Raw genomic sequence first — 27,666 nt, 5'->3', positions numbered from 1 at the left:
CCCCTGCACCAGGGAACCTTCAGCAAAGCAAGAGCAGCACAAACCTTGTCTGGGGGAAGGGAGGACACAAGCAGGGGTTGGGATGGGGATTGTCCCCACTGGTGACACCTACACCCTATCATAGACAATCTCCTCTTGGGAGAATCACCCAGAGGACCTCTCTGCTGCCCTTTGCCCCTGCACTGACACTCTCCTCTCTCAACCAAAACAAAGATCCACAGCACGCTGGCAGAAGTTTACTAAGTTGTTCTCAAAATTAAAAAAAATAATAATATAACCCACTGGAGAATTCAGTCCTTTGTTTGCTGCTATGAACAGAACTGAGAACTCCAACCACCAGAGATACAAGCCAGATTTATAAAGGAAATTAAAAAAAAAAAAGAGAAGAAAGCCAAATATGTTTAGTTACTTAACTGAAAGTAAATCTAAGAAACCCAGATGGGATTATTCAGGCCTAAGATCAGCTATTCAGGAGAGAAAAAAAGAGAAACAAATATTCCAACCAAACTGACTTTAACACCCCTGTTAATTACAAATACATTCTGGAAGATAAAGGTATGCAAAACAAATATAGTCAGTGAAGGTCAAGAATAGGATCCCACAGCAGCTTACAGACATAAATGGCACTTAGGTACAAAACTTTGATTCACTTGGCTGGGATTCATGAGCTGGATGCTTATTCTCTGCATAATGGCTCAAAGGTAATAATCACAAATGGTGCTATTTAAATGGAAAATAAATAGCCCTGTCTCTTTAAGGACATCGTGTCTCATTCTCAGCGGAATAGTGGCAGCTATAAAAAGAGCTATGATTTCAGTATTTCTTGTTATGACTTCTCTCCCCGCTCGTCTAAAAATAAAAGGCTACTCTGTAGCTCCAGATCAATCTAACTAAAAGAGAAGAATTCGCTTACAAAAACAAAATAGCAGCTCTGACACTAGTTAGGTATTCATCACATTTGGAAATGGCCCATAATGCTGCCTTCAAACCTTTCCAACAAGTTGTATTAAATTAGGTTGGGTTGGGTTTTTTTTCCCTTGCACCAAAAGCAAAATAAATATAGCTTTATTTAATGCTACTAAAACGTTCAGATTCAACTGGAACCCCAAGGCATGTGGCTTTGTTGTTAAAGCACATATACTGACTCTATTGATTGGTGCAGTCCTCTGTGCAAGAGAATTTGTCACATCAATAGCAACTGAAAAATACTCAGGAGCTGTAATATGGTTTAAATGAGCAGTTACCACATCAATATAAAGAGCATTTCAACAGCAATAGATAGGAACCCTTTTGCAAACCTAGCATTTGTTTTAAGATAAAGGTTGACAACTTTTTTTTTTTTACAAGGGAGATTTTTTTTCAGTAATGGTGAGCAAAGCAGCAAGGCCTGTAGCTGTCCTGTGGGGACAGCACTCTCTGGGCAATAAAAGCCACGTGGGCCAGAGCACTTCCAGGTAGGAAAGGAATGGCAATGCCACAAGCCAGGTGGGTGTAAGGGCCAGAGATAACTCTGCTGCTCCCTGGGCTCTTCCAGAGCACACCTGGGTCATAGCTGTGCATCCACCACTGAATTTGCTTCCCAGAACCCCAGCCTGGCACAGCACAAGAGCTGGGATGTGCTGGATGTGGGAAGGACAGAAAAGAAGATTCCTTACCCATTCTCAATGCCAAGCCAGAGCTGGAGGAGGAGAAAGCTTCTGCCCTGCCTCTCCTCCAGGCTCCTGGGAGAAGGTGAATCATGGAAATGGCCATTCCCAGCTGATATTAGCTCTAGGCAGGCTCAGAGAGAGACTCACTGGCCTCAGTAACATGCAATCCAAATTAAAAAGTCAAGCAAGGTGTAAGAGGAGCTGCTGAGGAGAAGTGCAGGAAGCATCCTGCACTGTGGCTGCATTAGTGCATCCTGGGTTTGTGGGGTCTGGCACACATAGCTGGGCTCCCAGACCTCCCCAAGGCATGCAGCGTCTGCTTTGGTCACAACTGAATTGGAAAAAAAAATATAAATAGAAAATGTTAATAGCAAGGAATGAACCTCCATTTCATGGGCTTGAGAAATCCCTGGTTTTCAATAATGAGAAACAGTTCTGTGTTTTCCAAGGAGGGAGCACACCTTTCCCAGCTCAGTGTGTTTACAGAGCACAGTCCTCTCTCAGCCACATCCCTCCTTCCCTTGGGTCAAAGTGCAAGGGACATTCTTGTCATTCAGGCAAAAATCCCACTAAAGAAAGACGAGAAGTGGCATGTGCTGCAAGTTTTGAGTAAGATGAGAAATTTCACACTATCCTGATATCTTCTGGGTAACTGCTTATTTTATGATGACTAATAGGCAATTACTATGGTAATACTGCAATACAACATGTGTGAGGTTTGGAAATGAGAAATTATAGGTAACTACTTTGGACTCATTTCTATGGTAACAAAAAGTAATTGTCATTAAATACCAGTTATATTGCTGCTGTACCTGGTAATTATAGATTTTTTTATGCCCAGCAACATAAATAAAACCAATAAATTTATTCAAAAGGTCCACGATTGTTTACTTATACGTTGCTATATAGAATACACAATGACAAACACCTAATTAGGAAAAATAAACTCCATTGAGAGCTTCATCTTGTCATCTGAGATGGATACTCTGTTTTTCAATTTAAGGAAATGCATGAATTTCACATGTATTAAATGAAGTTAAGTTGGGGGGAGGGGGGGGTGAAAAACCTTCTCTGCCAGGAAAATAGGTGAAAAATAACGAAGAGGCAAACAAATAATAGTCTGCATGTGTGGAGCTGTGTCTTACAACTGAATAAGTGATAGTAAGAACCACATGACATATCCAGTACCCCCAAAAGTACATAAGTAATAAAATAATTTGGTTAAAGTCTACATGGGCCCACAAACTGTTAAAAAACCCTTATGAATTACATGCAAACATGAATTTTTGACCATTTTTTGAGTCACAGAAATAAAGTCCAGAAAAACATGTTCGGGATAAATCTGAAATATTTCACATGATCCAAAGCCTAGTTTTCTGATTTTTTTTCAGATCTTTCAAAAGGAATGTTTAGAAAAGGTCAGTTTTTAAACAAATCTTGCCATTAACAAACAAAAAAGAAATAAGATTGTCCTTTATAAAATGCTTGTATTAATGATTTAAAATGTTTCTTAAGCCTTCCCTTTTTTCTTCTTGAAATTGTTTGCTACATTCAAGTCCCTTCTACAAACTATTTAAGTCTTTACAAAACTAGATTTCTGAAACAAAAATATACCATTGGCTCAAAACATGAAATCCCAACACAGCTTTCATATGAACACCAACACTGCTTACAGTGAAATTTGGTTTTCCAGTCTGGGTAGGGCTGGCCTCCTTTCTGTCCAACAAATTAATCTGTTAACCCCTATCACAAACAAGAGGTAAGGACTGCACTGAGTTCAAAAATATTGTCCCTGAGAGTGAAATGAGAAAGGATTGGAATCAGTGTGTGCCCTCTCCTCCCCATTCACACAAATTCTTGCAGTCCCTACAATCAGGCTAGAAGGATACAGCAGTGGTGGGATTTCAGAACATTTCAGCTAATTCATGGCTTTAATTTACTGAAGGCTGACACTGTCACAGCTCCCCCAGAGAAGGAACACAGAAAAGCCAAGGAATGGGAGCACTCACTGGGGCATGTGACAGAGCCTTTAGAGAACGGTCAGGATATTTCATCTGCCTTGTCATGGCTTTTCTGGGCTGCCTTAGTGAAGAGCTTCCCAGACTAAGCAACACATCCCTTTTGGTGCCAGTGTAGGATTTTGCCTCTGAAAGGTGAGGCTGACAAATTGGAACTAATCTAAGACGGTGTGGTACAGTCATCTCGCCTGCAGGGACACATTTCAGCATTCAGCTGCAGAATGCCAGCTTAAGAACAAGCTCTCGATAAAGGAAAGTTCAGGCCAAGCCTGGGGATGCACGACTTTTAAATCAAGAACATTTTTTTTTCCTCCCCTTAGTCTACCCCTTCCTCCCTGGGGATGGCAATATGATAATGATGTACTGCAAACAGAGGGGAAAAAGTTGAGAAACCTCTCTTCACTGCACTAGTTTTCCTTTATTTCCTAAAGCTGTTTCACAGTTTAATCCATCAGAGAGGGTGAGATTAGTGTTATGGAGAAACTCACAAAATTTTTATTTTTGTGCCACGTTTTTTTAAAGCTAAAGATCAGGTCGTGCACTACCCCCAGCAAAAAGGGACTTTCTAATCAGGTGAGAGCTGAGGACAAGTTGCCAGCTAGAAATGAGGGAAAATTATGCTCAAGACTCTGTTTTAGCTGGGTCAAACAATGGCATCTTCCTGGGCAATTTAATTAACGAGCCCATGCAGCATAACATCATCTGTACACTGTAACTGCAAAGGGAGTTACACTTGGAAGTGTGATGATACCAGGCTTTAAAGACTTCAAGAAAAGGAAGAAACCTGTCTCCCTGTTTTGGGAAAGACTCTACATCCTTGGCCACAGTGAACAGCAGGTACCTGTCATTATTCTGTATTTCAGGAGGAGCTGGGTATAATCATGCAGCAAGGAAAGGACTTGGAAGGTGTTTTTTCCACTGAAAAAAAAGAGTTTAAAAAACAAAACAAAACACACAAAAACTTTTGTTCAAATTGTGTACAGACTTTCTAAACATTCTGAATTATAGGAGCTGCTTAATCTCTCCTGTACATCCCACAAGGCACCTTGTCTTTTCATTCCTAATTGTATAGGAATAAAAGGTCTTAAATCTTGCAAAAACTTGAATAAATCAGTAAAGTCTAGCACTGACATTCATTTCCATGACCATTTCTTTTAGAATCATCTGAATATACATGAAACATGCAAACAACTTTCCTTACAGGTGAGTCTGGACTTTATAGATGCAGTCCCAAACTCACTTGTTGCTGGTGGTGAAAATATCACCACATCCAAGTCAAACTCACAGCCCATTTGTCTGTTCTCTTGAGAATGCGCAACAGTTTGTGGAAAACAGGCAGTTCTTGGTGGCATCCTTGCAGATTTGGCTCAAACTCCTAAACCTCAGTTCACAACAAAGGAAAGAGAATTTTGGATGAGAGCACAGGACTCAGGCCCTCAGTCAGTCCTGCATCCCCAAAAATGGCAATGAAGAAAATCTCCCCAGCCAGCTGTTACCATATCACCCTGGCTTAGTGAGTGGTTCCTGGGGTGGTGCCAGGAGAACGAGTCCATCCCACCCCTTCTCCCAGAGCTGCTGACACTCTCAGCTCCTCATGGTGCCCACTGTGCCTGGGATTCCAGAGGACAGCCAAGTGCATCCAACAGTGCACTTTGCCAGTTGTGCAAGGCTGTGCTCTGGTGGGGTAAAAGAAAATCCCCTCCTCACACTGGCAGATCAATTTACAAACTCAAGCATGAGGTTTAATTACCCATTTCATTATCTTAGCTTGCATACTCTGAATGTGAACCTTCAATGAACCAAAGAAATAGTCACCAGCTGCTGCTTTGAGAAAGAGGGAGATAAGAGGAAGAAGTTCAAATGCCTAAAACTGCTCTTGCTGCATGTGGCAACCTGTTTGCAAAAGCAGGGGGTTATCCCCAACCAATAGGTCTGTGTTAGACCCCACTATGTGGAAGACTTCTGAAAGTCCTATTTATGTGCTAATCAGAACAAAGACCAAAGGAGATGAAGCAGAGTTATCTAGCCAATCACTAAGAAGCCTCAGAGTTAAATTTTCAAACACAGGCAAGTGATCCTTAGAGATTTTTTTAGACATTCATCCAGTAAATTCAAGTAAATAAATTGTGATGTGCTTGTGGATTTTGTATGAGCAGGAAATAAAGTGTTTGCTGCAAATTATTCACTCAGCACTAGTTAACTTCAATGCTGGCACATTACTAAGCTTTTTAATATTCTTTTCAAGATAACAGGTAGCATTTTGCTTATTATCCTAATTTTTAAGTTATTAGTTACATTAGGCCATTTGTAAATACAGTGAAGAATTGCAAGAAAATCAAATGTTTTTTTTTGTTTGTTTTTTTTTTTTTTTTTTTTTTTCAACTAGCTCATTAAAATTCTTTTTAGTTCAGGAGGGCTGAAAATCCTGCATATCATGGAAAGTTAAACCAAGAGTACACCATCAGGCTCAGCAATTCCAAATTAATTCACATGCCCTTTACCACTACCTGGGTTCCCAAAAGGCTTTTCAAATTCTAAGCCATATGAATGCCTATAAAAAGCTGCATGTCTCTCAAAAACTATAAATAACAGAGCAGGGGAAAAATCCTACAGGGCAAGTGAACTTAGGGGGAAAACAAAAGCTGCTTAATTGCAGCTGGAGTTTGCTTATATGCACAGCACCTAGAAGAAAGGAAAGTGATATAGTATCAGACTCTAGAGCCATTTTGGGGCTTTATTCCTGTATGGTGACACATTCTGATAAATTCCTGGTGCTGACGCCATCCCTGCAGCATCACTGGCTGATTTGGGATTTGCCAAGAGCTGAGTGAGCATCACTGCAGCTGGAAGGACACAACCTGTTCTCAGAAGTTTCATTCACAACTCCCAGAAACACTCAGAACACCCCACTGTTGAAATCACCTCCACTACTCCCTGCTGCTTCAGCTTAACAGTGAGCAAGGAAAAGGAGGGGTAAGGAGCACAGATCACAGGATCATAAATGCTGGAAAAGACATCTAAAACCACTGAGTCCAGCCATTAGCCCAGCATGTCCCTATGTACCACATCTACACATTTTTTTATCACTTCCAGGGACAGTGATCCCACCACTGCTTTGGGCAGCCTATTCCAATGCCTGATCACCCTTTCAGTAAAGATTTTTTTTCCTAATACTTAATCTAAAACTCCCCTGGCACAACTTGAGGCTGTTTCTTCAACAAAGAACTGTCAGCAGCCCCATTTTCTGTACCTTCTATCTTCCTCCTCAGTGGTCTCCTCAACCCATACAATAATCCAGCCTTATTTTGCTTAGCAATGCAATACCTAATTAGATCAAAGCTCAAGGTAGCCTGGCTACAAAGTGAATTGTGTTATTTAGTCTTGCACTGTAAGCAAAACCACATGCAGTATATTTCATTTCTCAGGGGCTTCTCCAGAGAACTGTGTGGTACATGTAATTGCCCCCACAAACAAATCATCAGCTAATCAACTGCTTTTCATTATCACCTCCAGCAGCACATTTATTTTGTAAATAAATGCATTAAGAGCAAACAATTTTAGGGAAAACAAAAGATTATCTGAATACGATCTCAACAGAGGAGGTGGCAAAGTAGTAATTCAAATACTAAAATGGAGCAAAATTAGCATAGGCTGGAATGATTATTCCATTCCATGTATGCCTATCTATTACAGTACAATAACAGAGTGAAATCTGTGACTGTAATGGATGATCTGGGTAGTTTAAGGGAGCTGTGATTGACTGACACATTTACATAGAGGCTGACGAGCAGCATAATGAGTGCATTTATAAAACACTGCAAAGGTCTAACTCTAAGCTGACATTAATTCCCATACCTAGAAAAGGCCTGCTGGAGGTAGAACAGATACCCTGCTGTTTTGGAGAGTTGCTCTCTACCTCCTGAAGCAAAACAGATCCCTATTTGCCCCTTTCCTAGGTGGGAATTTCAGGAAGCACATGGCCACGTGAGAATCTCCACTTTAAGATGAATTAATTGAAACAAGCCATATAAAATTCAATGACAAAATAGTGCCAGGTGTAAAAGGCAAATATAACAATACATGGGTTCATTCCCCATACCATACCTGTAATTTCCTAGGTAAACTCCATCAGGATTGAGCATGGGAGCAATCTTGAAAACCAGGTGGTCTCTCAGTACTTTTGCAATTGGATGGTGGCTCACAAGGAAATCAATTATACCTGAGGAAAAAACAATTAAAAAGGAGTTTGAAGAGGAATATCGATGACATCAGTGATTTCCAGATATCTACTTGAAATTTCACATATAAAAGATTAGAATGATGTTTCCTCCTGGTTCCTGGCACTGCTCCTGCTTCCAATAGAACAAACCACTTGCAATCACATAGCACCTGCCACCTGCTTAAAACTCCAGGAACTTTAAGGAGAAAAACCTGAATCTGTCCTCATAATTCAAGTACACCACGGCTGCATTACCAGACGCTTTGAGTTTCCACAGAGGGAGAAGTTACTCACCAGCTAAGCCACCATAACAAAACCCTTCTGCTCCCAAAGGAGAAATGAAGATACCCCTCACACCCAGCCTGCACAGGGCTCACACTGCAGCTCACCTTGTGAGTGGAAATTTGTCTCAAATTAATCTCAAATTCATTTCAGCATACACCCAGACCTAGCCATGACATATGAACACAGATTTCAAATCATCTGCATGTATGAAGAGTTGCAAAATGCCTCCCAAAAATTGGGAGAGTTGCATAATATGTGCACTGGGCACAGGAATATTGTGCTACTGGTGGACTGGAATTTATGAGGTCATATTCTTCACTTCTTTTACACTCATAAAAGCCAGGAGTAACTCCACCTCATCAGGTCCTATAGTGTGGAACCCAGGAAAGTGACAGGGAAGCAGATCCTAAATGCTCTTCCTTTGGGCACATCACAGCACCAGAGCCTGAACATTGCCTGAGCCAGGGCTGGTGCTGGGGCAGGAGGCAGGAATCTGGCAGTTAAATTCACTGCTCATCCCTCCACTGAGTTGGTACTGACAGAAATAGCTTCCAGGGAATTAATGTTGAGATAAATTGAGCTCCTGTGTAATCTTGGGACACCCACAGATAGGTCATGACAATTTGCTATTTATTGTAAGGTCCATCCTGTGCAGCAGGAACCATTTACTGAATTTCCCCAGAATAAATCAATCACTACGGTCTAGTAACAGGATAAAATTAAGCAGAGAAAAATTAAGGCTGCTCATCAGTAAAATTTCAGTAATGGTGAGCTCTATTAGAGTGTGGAATTGTCTTTCCAGGGTAAGAGTGGAATCCCATCATCAGAAACATTTAACACTGGACAGGGTAAAGCCTCAGGGAATAGCTATAACAAGCAATTATTCAGCATACAAGGGATGGCCTGGGCTATCTAGCTATCAAAAAATCAGACCTGATTTTTTGTGATTCAATCAAAGTATTAAAAAGAGCCCCTAAACCCCATTCATGACAGGTTAAACGCAGTTGTTTACAGCTTGGCTGAAACATGCATTAAAGATGAGACCAAAATCTCACATTCTGCATGACTCCTTCATTTAGCTAATTTCTTACAGCCCACTTTGTATTTCAAATACCAGAAAGTCTGAACCTAGACTGCTGTTGGAATTAATTCAAATTTTCGGAGGCACATGGAGAAAAACGAAGCTTCTGAAATGTCTGAGATGATCAAGGTATAGTTGATTCTAAATATCAGCAACTTTTTCATGTCTCAGTGACTAATCCTGAAGAGGAGAGAGGAACTTTCTGTAACCAGATCTTCCACTCGAGAAGAAACTAAACCTGAACTTCTGAGGCAAATTAACATATACATAATTATATTGCTCAGGAAATGTTCCTGCAATTACCTCCTCTCGATGAAGGAAACCGAACATCGATCTGCTTTTTGGCTGGTGTTGTGACTTTTGTTCATTATCCAACAGCAAGAACACAGAGGAACGATGGGGACACAGTTGGATCCTGAATAACCAGATTTCCTAACTGTATGCAAACACAAAAAGCTTAGCTATGTTAAACTGCTGCTCTGACTGTTTCCTGGCAGTGTCTGAAACATAATCCACAGTACTCACACCTGGAGGGCTCAAAATCACTTAAAGGGAAACAACCCCTCAGTCCTTGGTTTCTCAAGACCCTGTGCTGGTTTTAGTCTTAAAGAGCTTGCAACTTGACTCAACCAAACTCAAACATCACATCAGTTCCTGTTTTCTAAAACACTTGGATGAGTTAACTATTCAGAAATCTGTGTGTCCAGAACAAGTTTTTTCCCAGGTTAGATAAGACCCTTCAAATGGAAATAAAACCAGCACAAATATTGCATCGTGTGCATTGTGGATCATTGCTTCAGCAAAGGCCTTGGCAGCACACCAGGCAGGCACATGCCACAGCTCCCCAGGCAGCAGGGAGGACTGGGAATACCTCAGGGCTAACAGGACTGCTTTTCTTGCAGGAGGTGACACAAGAGCCCAAACTCTCAGGGCTTTGCTGAAGCTGTCACGGTGCCAGTGGAGAGGCTTGTCCAGGTTCTGCTCATTTCCCCCTGGTACTGACAGCCTCACTCACAGAGGTTGGCAGGAGCATCTTGGCAACTGGAAGCTGCAGTTCTCAGCAGGCAATTGCTATTCCCTGAGAAAGAACATGCAATGATGTGGAAGGCTGCACATAAACATGCAATAGGTTTGACATGCCTGATTCACTGCTGCACCCAACTAAAGGACCCGATCTTGGGCACCGAGAGCTTGGTGTCAAACATGACCCAGCACCTCCCCAGGCACCCCAATCTGCTTGGGCTGCTGAAGTTACCATCAAGTTACCCATGAAAAGGAGATTTACTTGATTTTCATACTTAGACAGTCAGTTTAGACTGAAAAAGCCTTACCCTATTGTACAAATACCAAAGAAGTGTTAAGAATAACTCTCAGAATTCTAACCTGGAAGTAGAGGCAGTTCTAAGGAGCATGAGAAAACCAAGAGAGAAAAGCATACATTTACATATACAAACCTCACCCTGAAATTATTGTAAGTATCCAAATAATCAATATAACTAGGAAATAGCTTTGTCTTTCAGAGGAACCGAATAGTTCTGGACTGTCTGAAGTAGTCCAGATCAATAATGTTTAAAATAAAAAGATAGATATTAGAGTATTAAACAAAAAATACCGTTGCTGAGAACTTGATCCTCCTGTTAATAAATCAATACAAACTAAATTTTACAGCTCCTGTAATCAGCAAGAGACATATCAGTGTATCTCATTAGGCTGGGGTTAAGAATTTGGCAGCAACCAAAGCCCATTTAATATCATTTACTTCAAGGCAGACATGGCAATACAACAGATGCCCTAATTTATTTGTTGATCTTTGTATTAAAATAACAGTTTGCTGGTAAACAGGAAGGGTAATGATGCCAGTCACCCTTGTTAGTGGCTAATAATTGCTTAAATTGTCCACTAATTGACCTGTGGTACTGTTGAGGCACTGGATCGTGTTGCAGGGCATGAAGTAAACAAGGCCACTGTAATGTTACTTTAGAGAATGACTTCTGGAAATAGAACTACTTATTGCCATAAATTTTCTTTTCACAGATGAGCAGATTAATTGGTCTGCCAATTAGACTGCTATTAAAGAAAAAAAAAAGGCTGCCCACAGATTGGTTGGATCTTCGAACTGTAGCCCCAGTTTGGGTCAAAGGAAATAATCCAATCTGAACCAGTCACATCAGCTATGAAAAATAAGACAAGCATTATTTAAAAACACAAACCTCTGTGTCTGGAGATCAAGGAAAATAGCCAAATAACGAAGTATTATCTCTTCAAGAGACTTCAAAATGAAATAGAGAATGTGATGGAATGGGCCTACCGAGACACATTACAGTGTGGAAAAGTTCTCCAATTAGAAGAAGCAAAACAATATGGATTATTTTCCTCTCAAGCTTACTGGAAAGCAATTAAAATCTTTATATTTCAAATAATAATGTGCAATTATAGATGCTGCCTGGAACCAGAACAGCTCAGAAGTCAGCATTCAGCCATGACACAAGAAGAGGCTTATTCATAGTCCACTAAAAATCCACCAAAGTCTTTACATTAACTTCAATGAGCTTTTCGTAGTTGCAAGCAAAAGGGAAGAAAGAATTGAAAACCAAGAAAAGGGAAAACAATACTCACAACTGCAAGTATTAGAGACACAGCCAGCCACATTGACACTTAAAAATGTCAGACTGTTAAAAAACTAATTTCTTGGTAAACCCAGCTTCACTGAAACTGCACTAAATCTGAACCAAAGCCCTTCTACTCTGAGTCACTTCCTTGTCATTATTTTTTCTCAAGGCTGAATGCTCTTTTTCAAATTTCTCCTGCCTTCTGTAACTCAGCAACTCTCATCTGCTTCAGTGTTAGGTCCTGTGGTATCTTTCTGCCCAGCCCAAATTATCTGCTAGTTCTTTTTAAGCGAGATAATCATTCACTCCTTCATAACGTGTCATTTCCACTGTTCTGTCAAGACATTTCCTCAACCAACCTCCTTAAACTCTGTTTAAACTTCCTGCTGGCTCTACCATGACCTCTCCACATTTGCTCCTTCCAAAGAAAAGCCAGCCTTATCCCCTGCTTTTTTCCATTACTCCATCCTTTCACCCTCATTCTGACAATATATTTAATTGTGCAACTATATAATACATTTGCCCTGCTCCTATTAGTGAAAATCTAATCTGCACAGATCCTAATGCAATATGGCAACTGCTAATGCAAACATACCCTGCACTGTATCTAGTATATGCCAAGAAAGAAGTAATTTATGTTTTCAAACCCATTTCCTAATGCTGAGTAGCTGCTGGTATCCTTCAGTCAGCTCACCACAGCCTGCAGGCTAAAGAGAATGTGACAATTGGGCTCTAACAGCCATAGGATCTATTCACTGGAAAAGAAATGTAAAGGAGTCCCAAATGCATATGCTCACATGAAACTATTGAAATGTACTGTTAAAGGAGACTGCATCCAATGTGAATGACATTATAGTTATGTTTCATTGGAGAGTAAGAAAGCAAAAAAATGGGGTTAGGTTTTTTGGAGTGGTTTTTTTAATGTGATAGTGAAAAAAAACCCCAGGTGATAATGGTCAAGCAGTTATAATATCCTGTCTCCAAGTACAATACACAGAATAAATGACAGCAAGCCACCACTGTGCCACCATTTGCCTGAGAATTGTTTCTCCTTCAGCAACAGAGCCCTCGTCTGTTCAGCCTGTGCCCTGTCTCATGGCACTGCAGGAAAAAACCCATCAACCAAAACAAAAAAACAAAACATGAAAAAGACAGATGGACCCTCTTCTCCACCCCAGCACGGTGGGAAAGGTGTCACAGTCCCACTGACCCTGCCCAGCACAGGCCACAGCAATGCTGTGCCAGAGCGGGCTCCAGAGAACACACAGCTGCTCCTTCAGAGCAGCCCCCAGCAGAGCTCAACAGGCAGAAATGGTCCAAAAATGCCTTGTTCTGAAAGGCCTCAATATTCAGCACAACACAAGAACAAAAATAAAAGCATGTGAAGGGTGATAAACGAGCAGAGCTGACTCATAGAGAGGTTACTGACATGATCTAACATCATGCTGTCACCAAAATTATGCCTACAAAAGATCATCACAGAGGGGTCCATATGCACAAGATCATCACAGATGCTGAATCTGCCCCTCCTTACAGTTCTGCTCCTCCTCCTAATGTGGAAAAACAGATTGAGAAACTCTAACGTGTTTTGTTTGTAGTATTGCACCCTTTTTAGAAACATGTTTCTTGGGCAGGGGAAGGAGAGAAGAAGGGTGATGCTAACATCAATCCAGAAAGAATCTATAGATTTTGAATGCTTTATTAATAGGTTGTTTTATCTTTCCAAAGATCCCTTTGGAATCCATGGCAAAACTAAGGTTTATTTCATCAAAATTATAAAAGTTAATACTGCTGGTGAAGAAGCACTTGCAAAACTAAAACAGCCACCTGTTTTTATGGTGTTAGATGAAGGGAAATATGATGTCTGAATTATATCACCAGTTTCCACATGCCCAAAGCTGGTGTACATCTGCATGCATATGCCTCTCTTAGTAGTTTCTGCAATTGATACTGGGAAGATCCAGAACAGTGTCTGTTTTCCCTGAGCCCCCTCTCTGGACATCCTCAGCACACCCAGCAAGGCAAGTGAGGGAAAGAGGGATGCAGCACTTTGCACAAAACCTGAGTGAGTGTCCCTCAGACCCCACTTTTCAGGTCAGACTCTTCTGCTTTCTCTGCTGATGTTCAGACTTCATTTAGACTTCCCCCAGGAAAGGCTCAGAGGGGACCTGCACAGGCCTGCGGGTGGCACGCGATGAGAAACAATCAGGGTTTTTGAAAATGCAGAGAAGTGAACAATTTTCCCCAGTGGCTCCTGTGGACAGGAAGGTCTCAAGGGAGACAACAACTAAACAACAATTGCCCATGGCAAAACACATCAGAGCCAACCAAGGCAGATGAGACAGCTCTAGGAAGGACATCCCGGGTTAGATTATTTCTGAAGGGTACAGAAAGAAAAAGACTCATTGATTCTCTTGGAGTATCAAACCTTTTGATCACACAGCAATTCTTCCCCAGCTAGACAGGTAAATATTTCAGTGCTAAGTAAGATCTTGTTGCAACCATAATTGCTATTGTAAAAAAGCCCCTAAAAACCAAACCAACAGTTAGTACCTGGTGAAGTGTGCACAGAGCCCCACTTCACTTATTTTTAAGTAAGTTTTAATCAACCTGAGACAGAAAAGTTGCACACCTAACCAAGGATCCAGCTGCAATAAACAGATTGATTAGAAACACAACAAGCTATATTCCGGCATGTTTGTTCTTTTATTTACCGTTTAGTCTCTCATCTATTCTCTGCTGTAACTCTTGGTCTCTTCAAAACACAGGATTAAAAGCAAAGGAAATCTCAAATAATGGGATAAAATGAATGTGCAGGAAATGAATGGGTGAATTAGATTACAGCAGATGAAACACTGAGGTCTGAAATGCAAAATGCAGGGAGTTTATTTAATTTGTTACTCTTTTAAAATGAAAATATGCTCACTGACTTGAATTAGTAATTTTCCTGTTCTAAGATATGTTAGGCCATTACAGCTAGGCCTGTTTCCAGAGCAGTGAAATAAATGGAAAACAGCCAGTCTCCCAGGGAACGCAATCCTCACTGCATTTTGCCAACCTAGTGGAACAGAGCTAATGTCAGCTCCAGAGAAAACCACGCTTCTGCTGAAGGGGCTGCCTGCAAAGGAATTGAGAATGACTGGCAACAAATACTTCAAATGGCAGAGCAAAGCAATGTGGATTTTTTCTAATTTTAATGTGCATGGTAAGCACATACAGTAATTGATTTAAAGAAGATTTTAAAAATCCATCATTCCCGACCATTCCTTCCCTCCCTCCCTCCTCCAGTTAGCCCAGGGTTTCACAAATAATTAATCTGGAATCTGAAGTGGCTGGAACACAGATCCATGGGAAGCAATGGGAACAGCAGTCTGGAACCTCCCAGCTGGGTTCTGTCAGTATGAGAGAGAAAATGCTCTGTCAGTTGCTGACCCAAGTCAGGGCATCCCAGCACCTCCACCCTTCCAGGTTTCCCAGATATCTTCTTTTGCATGTAATGATCTAACTGAGGGGACTGAAGTCTCTGGTGGAGGACCACAGGTGTGTGACAGCCCTCTCCAAACACATCAGCAGATCACAGGGTGTGGGGACAGTGAGTGCCTGCTGTGCTACTGCATCCCAGCTCTATGACAAAATGACTCTGACCATTCTGGTGCCCAAACATTTCAACTGCTTTCCAGAATTATACAGGTATAAAAATCCTATTCACATCACTGTAAGGATACAGGAGACATTTCTGCCATCACAGCCTCAAATGACATTTGGCATCTACTGGGATTGCAACTTCAATGAAGATTTGGGAAAGCATTCAGGGACTCCTGGGTAAGGAAATGGACCATACAATTCCATGAGGTAGACCTTGTTTCCCATTTTAATGTGTCTGCTGATTGGACATATTATTATGTCCAATATTTATCCACATAGAGGAGGCACATTTACACCTCTGCCTTTCATGTGCACTATCCTACTATTTTTGAGAGACTTCTACATTTAGACCATGCAAACAAGGCCTCAGAACACTAAAGAGTTCCAGTCCTGACACTCCAGATGCATTTCAAACAGGGAGAATACACAGTGAAATGAATGTGACTGGAATAGTCAGTCACAAATCAGCAGTCTAGAAGTACAATCGGTTCAGTGTAGAAAGTTGCTAAGTGATGAGTGTTTGGGATTTCCTATGTATTTTTATGAGCTGTTGCTCCTTCCTCATAAAAAGATTCACATCTGCTTTGAAGGATATGTGGCTGCTGGTGCTTGGCTGGAGCACAACATCCCAATTCAGTGCTGAAAAGATATAGATATACATTGCCAGTAAAACATAATTAAAGTTGGCATTCCTAGTGACTGGGATGTGGGATCAGGAGCCAGAATGCCAGATCTCAGTCTCTAGCACTGCTGATTTTTGGCAAGTTGCTACAAGAGTCTGCTATCTTAGTGTGTTCAACTTGAGGTAGCAATGGCCAGATTTGCAGGGCAGCAAAACTGGCATCTCTGGGGCCAAAAGCAGCAGATGGATTTTCTAAACAAACTCATGAAAGCTCATTGGAGCTGACTGTAGTTGGAAACATGGCAAGTGGCCACAAAAGGCTAGGTTTGAGTAAAATTCTGAAATTTTTCTGCTCTTACTCAGCTGTCACTAGTGAGAACTGAGCCACTGACAGTCCATTCCCAGCCCACTCTTCACTAAAGATAAGCACTTTTTGAAAATCAGCCCTGTAGAGGTCAGGATGGAAAGAGACAACCAGAGCTGCTGGTCAGTTCAAAATTGCAGCCCTGAGTACTCTCACTTGTGCTCTTTTCTTTTCTTTTCTTCCCAACAAGTAAGCACAAAAAGGAGCACACAAAGTGTTCCACAAACTATAACTGGTTCTCAGAACCTCACAGGATTACCTGGAGAGGGTAAAATGTGGCATTATGTTTGGCTGTTAAAATTGTCAGTCAAAACAAAAAAGTAAAGACAAGCATTTGTGAGGACAAATCTAATTCCTACTTTAAAATTCGCTAGATACTTTATACTACCCAAAGTCTGATCCTGTCTGAAAAGCCAAAAAAAAAAAAAACCAAAAATATTACTAAACAGATTTCAGTAGATGATGAGACCACATAAATGACCTTGCTACAAAAGATGCCCTAGGTCACATAATTCTGTAATTATTAGGTCATACATTCATATAATCTGGTTTTGATAAAACTGTCTTCTAACATGTCTTAAGACTAGGTCTGATGCTTTGGCAGCTGGAAACCGCCAAGGAACCAAACACTTTGACCCTTTCTCTTATTTGTTGGATGCAACAATATGTGGCCTCTGGACTCATTTTGATGCCATTGAATTGGATTTTGTCTCTTTTCAGACTTTAAGAAAAGACATAAAACAAGGAATAGACCCACGAGATTGAAGCTTGGGTGTTTGTGGCAGCAGCAGGCTGCTTGAACACTTGATCAGGGTGTTGGTGGCACCATCTCCCTTGTTCCAGTGCAGCTCTGAGTGCAGGGCACTCCTGCTCTCTGCAGCAGCACCACGAGCCCAGGTGGAACACCGGGTTAAACCCTCCCACTATTTCATGGTATCTCCCTTTTCTCTTCCTTGCAGCAATGGGTACCCACAAACTTCAAAGGAAAGACTAATTTAGAAGAGCAGAATGAGGCCAGGTCAGGATTTGTCTGGTAAAAAGTGCAAACCTGCACAGAGGGAAGCAGACTGTCTGCCCTGCACAGTGATGAACCCTTATCTCAGTCCCTTAATTACCCTGATGGCTGATGTTTCTTGCTTAACCACAAACTAATCTCCCCAGGCCCAGGGCCAGTTTTGCAGTTCTCCAGTAGAACTGATGCAACAGCAAAAACCTGTGGAATTGACTTGAAAGAACCTGTCAGGCTGACAAAGAGAGGAGGTATTGGCAGGAGCACACAGCTCCTGCTTCAGGATTGCCTGAAGGGTTCCTAAATTCAGTGCACAGCACAGACTGAGTGGGTGGCTTCGTTGGCTGGCTTTCCTTTCTTTAATTTTCTTAATATGCTGTAAGGAGCTAGGAGTTCTCTTTGCATCAAAATGAGCCTACTAATACCCCCTGGATAATGCCTCTTTTCCTCCTGGGGAAAAACAAAAGGGTTCCTGGAGAAACACTGCAAGGATCAGATGATCTTGTTTCATTAATGAATTACTTGGGATTTATCAGAATAGTTCTCAAGACGTTACCTCAGAATATGATGTGCTTGGTCATTATTATTCAAAGTATGTCCTTCCCATGAGTGTAAGTTCCCCAGTCAGCTCAAAAAATATTCATATGACCCTCAATTTTTACAGAATTCACCAATGTTAAATACAGCTAGAGTTGAACAGAAATATGCAGAAGATTCCACCTTCCTTGATGTGCAAGACAAGAGACAAACCAGAAGAGAGGCTTGATTGCAAAGAGGAGGAAAAAATAAACATAAGGAGAGTAAAATCCAGAATGCATGAACCAGAGTCAAGCAGGCATGTACCCTGGCAGAATTAACTCAGGCAGCACTGCAGTGTTTCCTGCTATCCTTATCAACTCAGAAAACACCAGACTTTTCACCATGGCCCTGAAGGGGGGTTTCAGCTGTCCACCAACAGCTCACACAGCACCAGCAAGGAGGTAAAAAAAGCAGAAACAGAAAATCACTTCATTCTCCAGTTTGCTATTTAGAGCTGTAAGGGTCGTGCAGGGGAAATAGAGAAACTGCATCATTATTAGAGTGTTGCTGCTTTACCCAGGAGCAGGCTGAGCTCCCCAGAGCCTGGGAGATGGCTGCTTTCTTCCCCATCATGACAACTGCAGACGTGGAGGTCAGAAATCTTTCCAGACCCAGCAAGAAGACTGCACCACAAGTGTAAATTTTCTAAGGTTACCTGCACTGGGGAAAAGATTCCCAGTAGAGCTATAAAAGTGATAAAAATAAACTTTGATGGACACAAGGAGGACTAAGCAGACTTAGTTCTACTTGGGAAACCACTAAAAGTTGCAAGGAATAGCCAAAGAGGATGAACCTTGTCCTTTCAAGCCTTTTGTTGAATTGTCTCCCCAGACTCAGAGCGCTTCCCATACAACCAGAGTTACCTTTTCAGAACCTGGCAGCAGCTGCCTTTCTTTGGGAATCAGGAACCTTTGGGATTTCAGTGTGCTTGGTTGAACAAAGGTGGGCACTGGGAGCAGAAGCTCAATTAGTTTTACCCAGTTTTTCCCCTGGGTCTGTCACAGAGTGCTGCTCTGCAGGCCCAGTGAACAAAGCAGCACCACACTGAGCTCTTAGAGAATTAATTGTGGCCACAACAAGAACTGCAGAAACCTGAAGATGGATAGATTATCCCAAGCAAAGAATGTGCTGTAAGCTGAGAAGGCAAAAGGTGGATTTCTCTGGAGGCAGACAGAGAATACATTTACATATGAAAATCTAATATACAGTGAAAAAGGGAAAGGGCATTACATAAATAATGAGAGGGAAGAAATGAAAAATATGTATTTTTAAACACATTCTAAAAATGCTTTCCAGCATCTGCAAGCATGCTGCTCGGCCAAGCAAAGACCCAAAGGCAGCAGGCTTGAGTCAGGCAGGCACACACACAGACCAGAGGGGCCCTGCAGAACATCACTCATTCACACCTATCCTTTCCAGTTCCCACCACCTGCTGGGTTTTAGGAAAGTGTATTAAGGGCATCTCTTTTTAATTTGCCTTTTTCTTCAACAACCTATAGACATTTGCTACTGGCCACATCACAAGTGAGCTCCTCAGCTAGACAGTCTCCTGGTGCTGTCACTGCTGGGATCAAAGTGGAACCCATATTGCTGGGAAGGAGCAAGAGCACACTGGGTACCCTCATGGGTGATGTGGTGCCCTAATGCTCTGGATCCCAAGAGGACACAGGTAAAGGATTCAGAAGAAAATTGGAATGTGGGAAAGGAACTGTTTCTTGTGCTTCAGCTCAGAATCTGCTCAACTAAAGAGAAGAGCTGAGCTGTTCCCTTCTCAGGACTGAGCCCCAGCTGTTCACTTGAAACCAGGGTCCTCATAAAACAGGAAAGCTGGACAGCACAGAACGCACGTCAAACCAATATGGTTAATGCAACGTTCTCTGTTTCTTAGAGAGAAGATGGCAGTTTATATACACCTCCATATAGTTTACAAAGTCACCCTCATTGGCAAGCTAACATTGTTTGTCTTTGTCTTAAGGTGGTCAGGCTTTTCACACTGCAGCTCTACCCTAATTCACACTCAGATAGCTCATTGCTTTGTAGTCACCTTAACATAATTTCTAACTGCGCCACGACTAAATTCTTACTGCGCCAAAGGCTTGGAAGGCCTCACAAGGCCCAGATCTGAGGCCTAGACTGGAGTAGCTCAAATCTCATTCCAAACATAAATCATGCCCTCTCTTTCTCAGAAATGCTGCAACATTCACTTCTGCTGGAGATGTGGCTTTGCCCTTCATAAGTGGCACACCCACACACTCCCCAGGTGCAAACAAAGGCAGCTGGCACTTGGCCTGGCAGGAGCCTGCGCAGCCATTTCCCTCATTTCCCTGTGGGGCGAACGATGAGATCGCTTTGCAGCTCCTCGTACACGAGAACTTGCACTGAGCCAGCTGTAATGGCACCTTTTGGCTGCTTCATTGATTTCCACTTTACTGGGTTTGCAGGTTATACTGCTTCACTTTTATAGGATTTTCCTGTCCTTCCGTTCAGACCTGCAAAGGCACGAGGCACTTTGTTCTCTCCCCGGTGGGGCAAAGGCACCTGCGAGGCTCCAGTGGCAAAGCAGGGCACAAAGTCTCCAGGCACCAGCAAAGCAGCAGCTCTAAAACAGCATATAGAAATCTAACCATCAAATTCCAGAATCAGAGAGAGAGAATCCTGCTAATGAAGAGCTGTTTTAGACTCTCCTGTGGTTTCCTTCTGGGCATGAGAAAGGCAAGAGTGGCATCAGCTTCCTCAGAGGTGGTCACCTGTGCCCTGAAGCCGGTGGGAGCTTCGTGCCTGCTCTGGGTTTGCCCCTCAAAGACATCCACAAGTACCACATAAGCAAAACCCAGAATAAAGTAGATCTGTGTCCATCTCCTCCCTAACAGATGGTATCAAGGTGGTAGAGGCTGAGCTGTTCTAATCAGTGTCAAAGGACAGTTAAAACTGAAATAAAACATGCAAGTCCACTTGCACAGCGAAGTCTGTAGCTTCAGTTTTGTCAGGCAAATAAAGCAGGAATTGTATTTCTGGGGAAAACAAAAAAAAAAAAAAGATAAAAATGGAGTGATTTATTAAACAAAAACCTAATCCTCAGGGAAGATCTGATGGCTAAGAAAATGCTGGCTGCATCTGAAATTCCTCCCCTTGACTCAGAGATGAAAGTTGTGTATCTGCAAGTTGCTTTCAGTGGTACTGGAGGGGACTTGTTGGATAGCTGCTTGCGCTACGCTCCAGCAGGAAAAAGCTTTTTTCCCTGTGGTTTATTTTTTTGTCTTATAGAAGAATAAAATAAAAAAAATGACCATGTCTCTACATGAAGAAAGAAATTGCAAAAGCTCTGCTCTGCCCCTCGTCACTGGAGATGGATCTGTTCTTTTATTTACGCTGCATGACATCCAGGCAAGAAGAAGCTCCACAGAAATAAATTAGGGTCACTGTCTGTCAGTGCAGATGTGCTCCTGGCTGTTAAGCAACAGAATATGGCATAAGCCCCTACCTCCACTCCAGAGAAAATTTTGCTGTGAAAATGAAGATGCATTGCAGATCTTAAAGGTGATGGCAATTACTACTGGAAAGGGAATAATCAGCAACATTTTCTCACATGAGTAGGACCACCATAAGCATCTCTCCTTGTGAAGAAGTGAAATTCTCCAGGAGGTTACAAAAGTACATGTTTCCATCTGAGGAGCATGGGTGAGGCAAGTCAGAAGGATATAAATTTCAGGAGGCCTCCATGGATTATGGGGGTTTGTCATTGCAGTTTTAGGAAGAAGCAGCTAAAAAACCTCACTATTTCCTAAAGAATTCTGTTTGGAGACACTCTTACTGCAAAATCAACTTTGAAGCATATTAAACGAAGAAGGCATAAGATGCTCTCATTCCAGAATAAGAATTCCTGTGGAAATGTTCTAATGCACTCTACATTCACAGTCTGCCTCAGATGCAAATGAAATCTCAAGTGCCAGCAAGCTCCAGACAGAAGCTCTCCCCAAGCACTTTGCAATGATGGGTTTAAACTCTGGCAGCACTGTGACCACACCAGCTGATGTCAAGGTGCTGTTTCCCTCATATCCTTGGCCATTAGGAACATTGCCAGGAGGAAAAATCAGAGCTCATGTGTAACCAGGACTCTCTGACTTTCTACCTCAATCAGTCAGATTGAATTTTAAGATCTTAAAGGTAAACTTAACTTTAATAAACAACACCTTTTGCTGCATGAAGGAGCCAGACTTCAGAAGGGAGAGGTGCCACAGAACATGCTGGGCAAACAGATCTCGGTGATCTGCTGTCCCCAGGGCAGGCAACCCTCCAGCAGGAAATTAGGGGTGCATTCCAACAGGTTTCCAGCTCTGTTCCCTGCTTCTCCCAAGGAATGGGAGACACATCCAGCTTTTCAAAGATGGCACCTGGGCCAAGGCTGGGTCACAGCATTTTTCAGTTCTACCCTAGACTTCTGACAGATCATGTCCCATTTGATGGTAGGCAGGTAAAGCTCACTGAGGCTGGATGGCTTCTCCTGTACCCTCCTGTACCTCAGCCACCCTCCTGTTCTCTCTTTGCTGTTATGACACCAAGCACAAGTGTTTCTAAGGGAACAAGGCATGAAGCTGATCAGTGTTGTACTAAAATCATCACAGCAGTCCAACTTTAATCACTACAAAAACTGAAAACTCTCAGTGATGCTCCTTTTGGGTAGGTGGTGAACCAGAAGTTGCCCTGTTGTCACTGTCTGTGTCACACCTGTTTTGTAGTCACCCAAAGATTTGGCTGATGCTTGCCAATAATATAATGCACATCCACCTTTTGAATGTTTTGCCTACACACTGTACCACTGGCTGAAAATTTTGAAGTAAACTTGGATAATTTTGAAAAAATTTCACATAATGAGAGCTGCAAACTTCTCCTTTCCTCTTCTTTTACATGACCACAGATCTTTGCCTTTCTTTGTTTTCTCTTCCCCACCACTGTTTTTTCCCATCAGTGATAAAGTGACAAAAAATAGAGAAATAAAAAAAAAAGAGAGAAAGGGAAAATAGGAAAAAAATAAGTGAGCTTGGATGAAATTTATAATAAAGCCCTCTTTGAAAACCAGTGGCATTAGAAAAAAAAAATACAAATTAATTATTTTCATCCACCTCCAATTATCTTTTACATTTAGCAGCAGCAAAGACTAAAACCATAACCTCCAAGTCAGAGCACAGATACCAGGAGCGTGTTACCATTTGTGGAACATGTAATAAGTAATTTGACCCTTGAACTAACACTATAGGGCACATCTAGAAATTGCCACTTAGGGGTGACATCAGTCACTAAGGAACCAAACTTCCTGGCCAGAGTGATTTTTTAGAGAGCTCTTTGCCATTGCTCAAAACTCCCCTAAATTTACCCTTCCTGCTTACAAAGTGTTTCATAGAAGTTTGCCCCTGCATTAGGGTCCCAGCAAAGTAATTTGTGCCTATGCTTCTTCTTAGGTAAATTAAGCAGAACTGGTAATGAATGTGCCCCATTACCCTTTCCTTCCATCCTCAGAGTGCAGAGAAGCCAGACTGCAGTGAAAGAGCAAAGCCAAGCTCGGAAGGGCTGCTAGCTGGGGCAGAAGCCTGCTTTCATCTCAAGTCCCTTCTTCTTGCCCTCCAAACAAGCTTTGCACCCTTTTCTCTGTAAGCTGGAGAAGTCAGGCTGACATGGCTCTCATAAACATGTACACAATGCAACAGGCACCCGAGGAGTTTGTGAGCAATCTGTGCAGGGGCAGAGGGAAAATTTAATCCCAGTGCCCTTGGGTCAAAGAAAAGTTTGCAGCGGCCAAGTCCCAGTCACTCATGAATGCTGGCTCCTCAGAGCAAAGCAGAAGGAGCAGGAAGGTAAGTGCAGAGCACCTCGGAGACAAAAGGACTGAAAACAAAATGAAAACAAAACAAAACAAAACAAAAAAAAAAATCAATTCAACTGAACCCAGCCAGGGCAGGCAAAGAACAAAGGGTCAGGAGACAAAGCTGGAAACAATAGAGCAGCAAGATTAGTATCAGTTGTGAGGAAGAGCTGGGGCACTGCTGAAGGAGAATGGAAAGGGCTTAAATTATAAAAAGTAGAAGAGAATCCTAATTGTGAATCCTGACCTGCAGCTTGATCAGCTCTCACACATTGCTGCACTGACTAAAAGGGTTTATCTCAGCCCTGATTCCTTGATGGCAATGATGGTCACTTATCAGAGCGTTTTTTTGCCATTAAAAACAGAGCTATGCTAATGAGGTCTAAAGACAAGCCCAAACTTCCTGTGTTATTTACATCTTTGTCCTGAGTTTTGCATGTTTATTTCCTGCTTTGGCCCAGAGAAGATCTGGTACCTGGGGTAATACTGCTCCCCAAAAGTGTAGGACTTGCTGCCCATGGCCATATAGAGCAATAAGCACAGAAAAGGACCCTGAAAACTGGGCAGACATGGATAAACACCTTCAGAGTCCACTCAGGATGCAATTTGTAGTGGGAAAACCAGGCCATATTAAGGAAAGTCAAGTGATCATGAAACCCAGGTAATCAATATTTTGTCTTTTTCTTATCCTCAGATATCAGCAAAATGCCTCAGTGTGTACAAATATGATATGCTTTGCCCTAGAGGGAGCTTGGGCTGGGAGGAAATTATCTTTAAGTCCATGTTATCCAAAAGTATGAGCAGTCAAGAAACATTGCAAAACCAGGATGTTCAAGAGATTAATTGGGCAATCTCACATGGAGACAAAATAAATTTGCCTGCTGTTCTACAGTGAAAGCCTTTCTCAATTCTCCCCTTGAAGACCAAGGGCTCCTTTAGCTCTGTGATTACTCTAAAGAGGATTAGTTAAGCAGAGCTAGTCAAAGGCCTGCTTTGGGCAAAGGGCAAACCAAATCAAACAAAGCCACTTGACATTTCTTAGCTGCACAGGCAAAGCTGACCTTGCTGTCCCAGGGATGAGGAGTTACTGGAAACAGAAAGATGAGCACCCAGGGGTGGGCTGAAGAGGGGTGAGCCCGTCTGACCAGACCAACTTGCTGTTCCTGCTACTTCAGCTTCAACAGAAGAGGTGGGACAGCAACCTCTGCTGTTGGTGAGGAGAGATGTCTCAGCCACAGAACAGCCACAGATGACACAGCCCCTCCCTTGGGGACACCTCAGGTTTCCAAAATTCTGGGGATTACTCTGCAGTTGCAAACAGCAACACCCAGCTCATGCACAGTCCACCTCCGCACCCTGCCACCATCACACCTCCTCTTCTGTGCAGGAGTTCCAGAAAACACATCTAATCACATGACTCTATAGCCAGAGAAATCTAAACTCATCATAAATTTCCTCCAGCTCAGGAACCCAGGTGTACAACCTCCTGTACATGCCTGACACTACAATGAATTAATTCAAAGCCTGTGGTACCTTGTGACAGCCAATGTCACACTGGGCAGCAGGAATTCCTCTAAGAGTCTATTTGCATCAACATGACTTTAAAACGAGCTTTTATTTCCATTATTCCAGTATGGATGCTTTATTATTCTCAGAACAATCTCTCTCTCCTGGAATACTTCACACTAAAATCTCATCCAGGAGATTTACAAGGGACAGACAATAGTGGTTTTCGTGTTACTTTAGAAGCCAGGGAGAGTGTGTTTCCCTTTGTATTAAAGCTTTAAGTTCTTATGCACCTAAAGGAAAAAAATCTTGGTGGGAAGGATGAATGCAATTTAACAACTTTAAGAGAGCCCTGCAGCTCATTTTATGGTTGGGCTGTTGAGTTCTGTTGCCTTTGTTTGCTTCTCATCAGTTGGTTTTGTGAACTCCTGTAAAAGAGACCATGAACTGCAGCTCCTGCTCACCACATTCCCTCACTGCTCCTAATTGCTGAGCTGCTCCTGAAAGCCCAGGAGTGTTCCCATCCTCCTGAAAGACCAGGAGTGTTCCCATTCCCATCCTCTCCTGATACAAGTTGTGCATATCATTGTCTGGATGCAGAACACCACTCACTTCATGGAAAGATTCTGCTCTTTTGACCAAGAACAGTCACCTCTAGGGTGGAACTCTGCGCTAGGGGATGCACTTTCCTATGGACATAAAGGATTTTCATAGGATACCATAAGTATTGAAAGGGAATGGAAGCTTTTTGTCTTTAAGGGTAGGGTGGCAAGAGAGTGTAAAACAAATACCATTAAAGTGGAGCTTCCATGCTGTTCAGTTCTCTTCAGTCTTAGCAATGCAGCCCACAAAGAGAAAACACTGGAAAAGGCTCCCAAAAAAGGCATTTCTGCACCAGAGAACACTCATTCTTTGGTTGCCTGGCCATGGCAGAGCCCCCTTCTGCACCCAGAGATGTCTTATAAAGACATCCAAAGAGGAATTGCAGACTAAGCCTTTATACATATGCAGGCATTCACTTGGAGTCTGGAAGTAGCCAGGACAGCATAAGTGTTTGCCTCCATTCTCCTTCATTTGGCAGAGGAGACAGAAGTGAGACTTGACAGTAATAAAACAAACATGCAATTACAGGATTCCTATTCCCTATGGAATCGTATTTTCTTTCCTCCTCTGGTAGGAAACGTAGCTTGGAAACAAAGATGAATTGGCTTGCTAGACAGAAGAATAAAATGGAGCAAGTGAGATGCAAGCCATGCATTTATTCAGATGCACATTCAGGAAATCTGGCAGATGATATCCCCAAGCTTCTGAGGACCCAGTCATTACCACCACAGGAATTTCTAGGTGCACTGCTTTCTTCTCCAGTACAGCTGCTGTTCCCAAAAGCACCTTATACCAATGGCTACAGAACTCCGTTTCTTTCCCTTAGGAGAAATTTATACCCTGGAGACAGCCAAGCAAGGTCACCACCTCTGCTCCTTCAGAAAGGTTCTTTTCACAGGTAAAGATTGAATTTACACTTGCATGTAAAACATGTCCTGGCCTTCAGTTACTATCAGTTATGTCCTAATGCTAAAAAAAAAAGAAACAGAAAAGCAGCTTTTAACCCTGACAGTATATTCCTCCTCTTTCTTCATAATAAAAGACAGAGTTCGAGTAAAATTCTAAGTAGAAGAAACAGGCTTCATGAGGATCCTTCTCACACTTATGACTGTGTTTCCCACAAAAATAAAAAAACCACAAATCCCAAACACATTACAAATCCCATATCACAATGAAGAAAATGCAGCCAAGTCACATTTATTCCATTTTAGCAACTTCACTCTCTTACTAACTCTCTCAGGTTTCCTGCAGGATCAAATTCAAAGACTATGAAGGCACTGCCTCCACAAAACAAACTAGAAAACAGTTTTAAGGGGCCACTTTGGAATCTGTCCAGGAGTTAAATCCTTCATAGCACCTGGAGCATCCTGGTGACATAGAGAGCAAGTTCAATTACCCACTAGCCCAGTGAGTTATAGTACAACATCAGAACTGGAGAGACAGCTGCTGGGAGACTTGTTTTCAGGCAGTCTGTTGCCTGCTTTAAACTTAAAATCAAAATTTGTACAGGTTTTCAGATCTTTTTCCCCTGCCCTCTGCTGGTGAGAGGGTGAGGGTTAAAAACACAGACGAAGAATGCAAACAGAAAATCAAGAGACCTTGCCCAGTGCAATCTGTTTC

The 27,666-nt window shown here is 42.2% G+C and overlaps 1 protein-coding gene across 2 annotated transcripts in view; it reads right to left on the bottom strand.

Moving 5' to 3' along the window:
• LOC110469882 (BEN domain-containing protein 5) overlaps positions 1 to 27,666 on the bottom strand; it is an 876,525-nt gene that overhangs the window by 172,454 nt on the left and 676,405 nt on the right. For both annotated transcript variants that reach the window (XM_077785357.1, XM_021529103.3), the window contains exon 8: positions 7,772 to 7,886. In XM_077785357.1, coding sequence (XP_077641483.1) covers positions 7,772 to 7,886 — 115 coding nt within the window. The remainder of the gene's footprint in view (positions 1 to 7,771; positions 7,887 to 27,666) is intronic.

The sequence above is a fragment of the Lonchura striata genome, chromosome 9, assembly GCF_046129695.1.
Source record: "Lonchura striata isolate bLonStr1 chromosome 9, bLonStr1.mat, whole genome shotgun sequence".
NCBI classification, from domain to species: Eukaryota; Metazoa; Chordata; class Aves; order Passeriformes; family Estrildidae; genus Lonchura; species Lonchura striata.
This window is presented reverse-complemented; position numbering and strand designations above follow the sequence as displayed.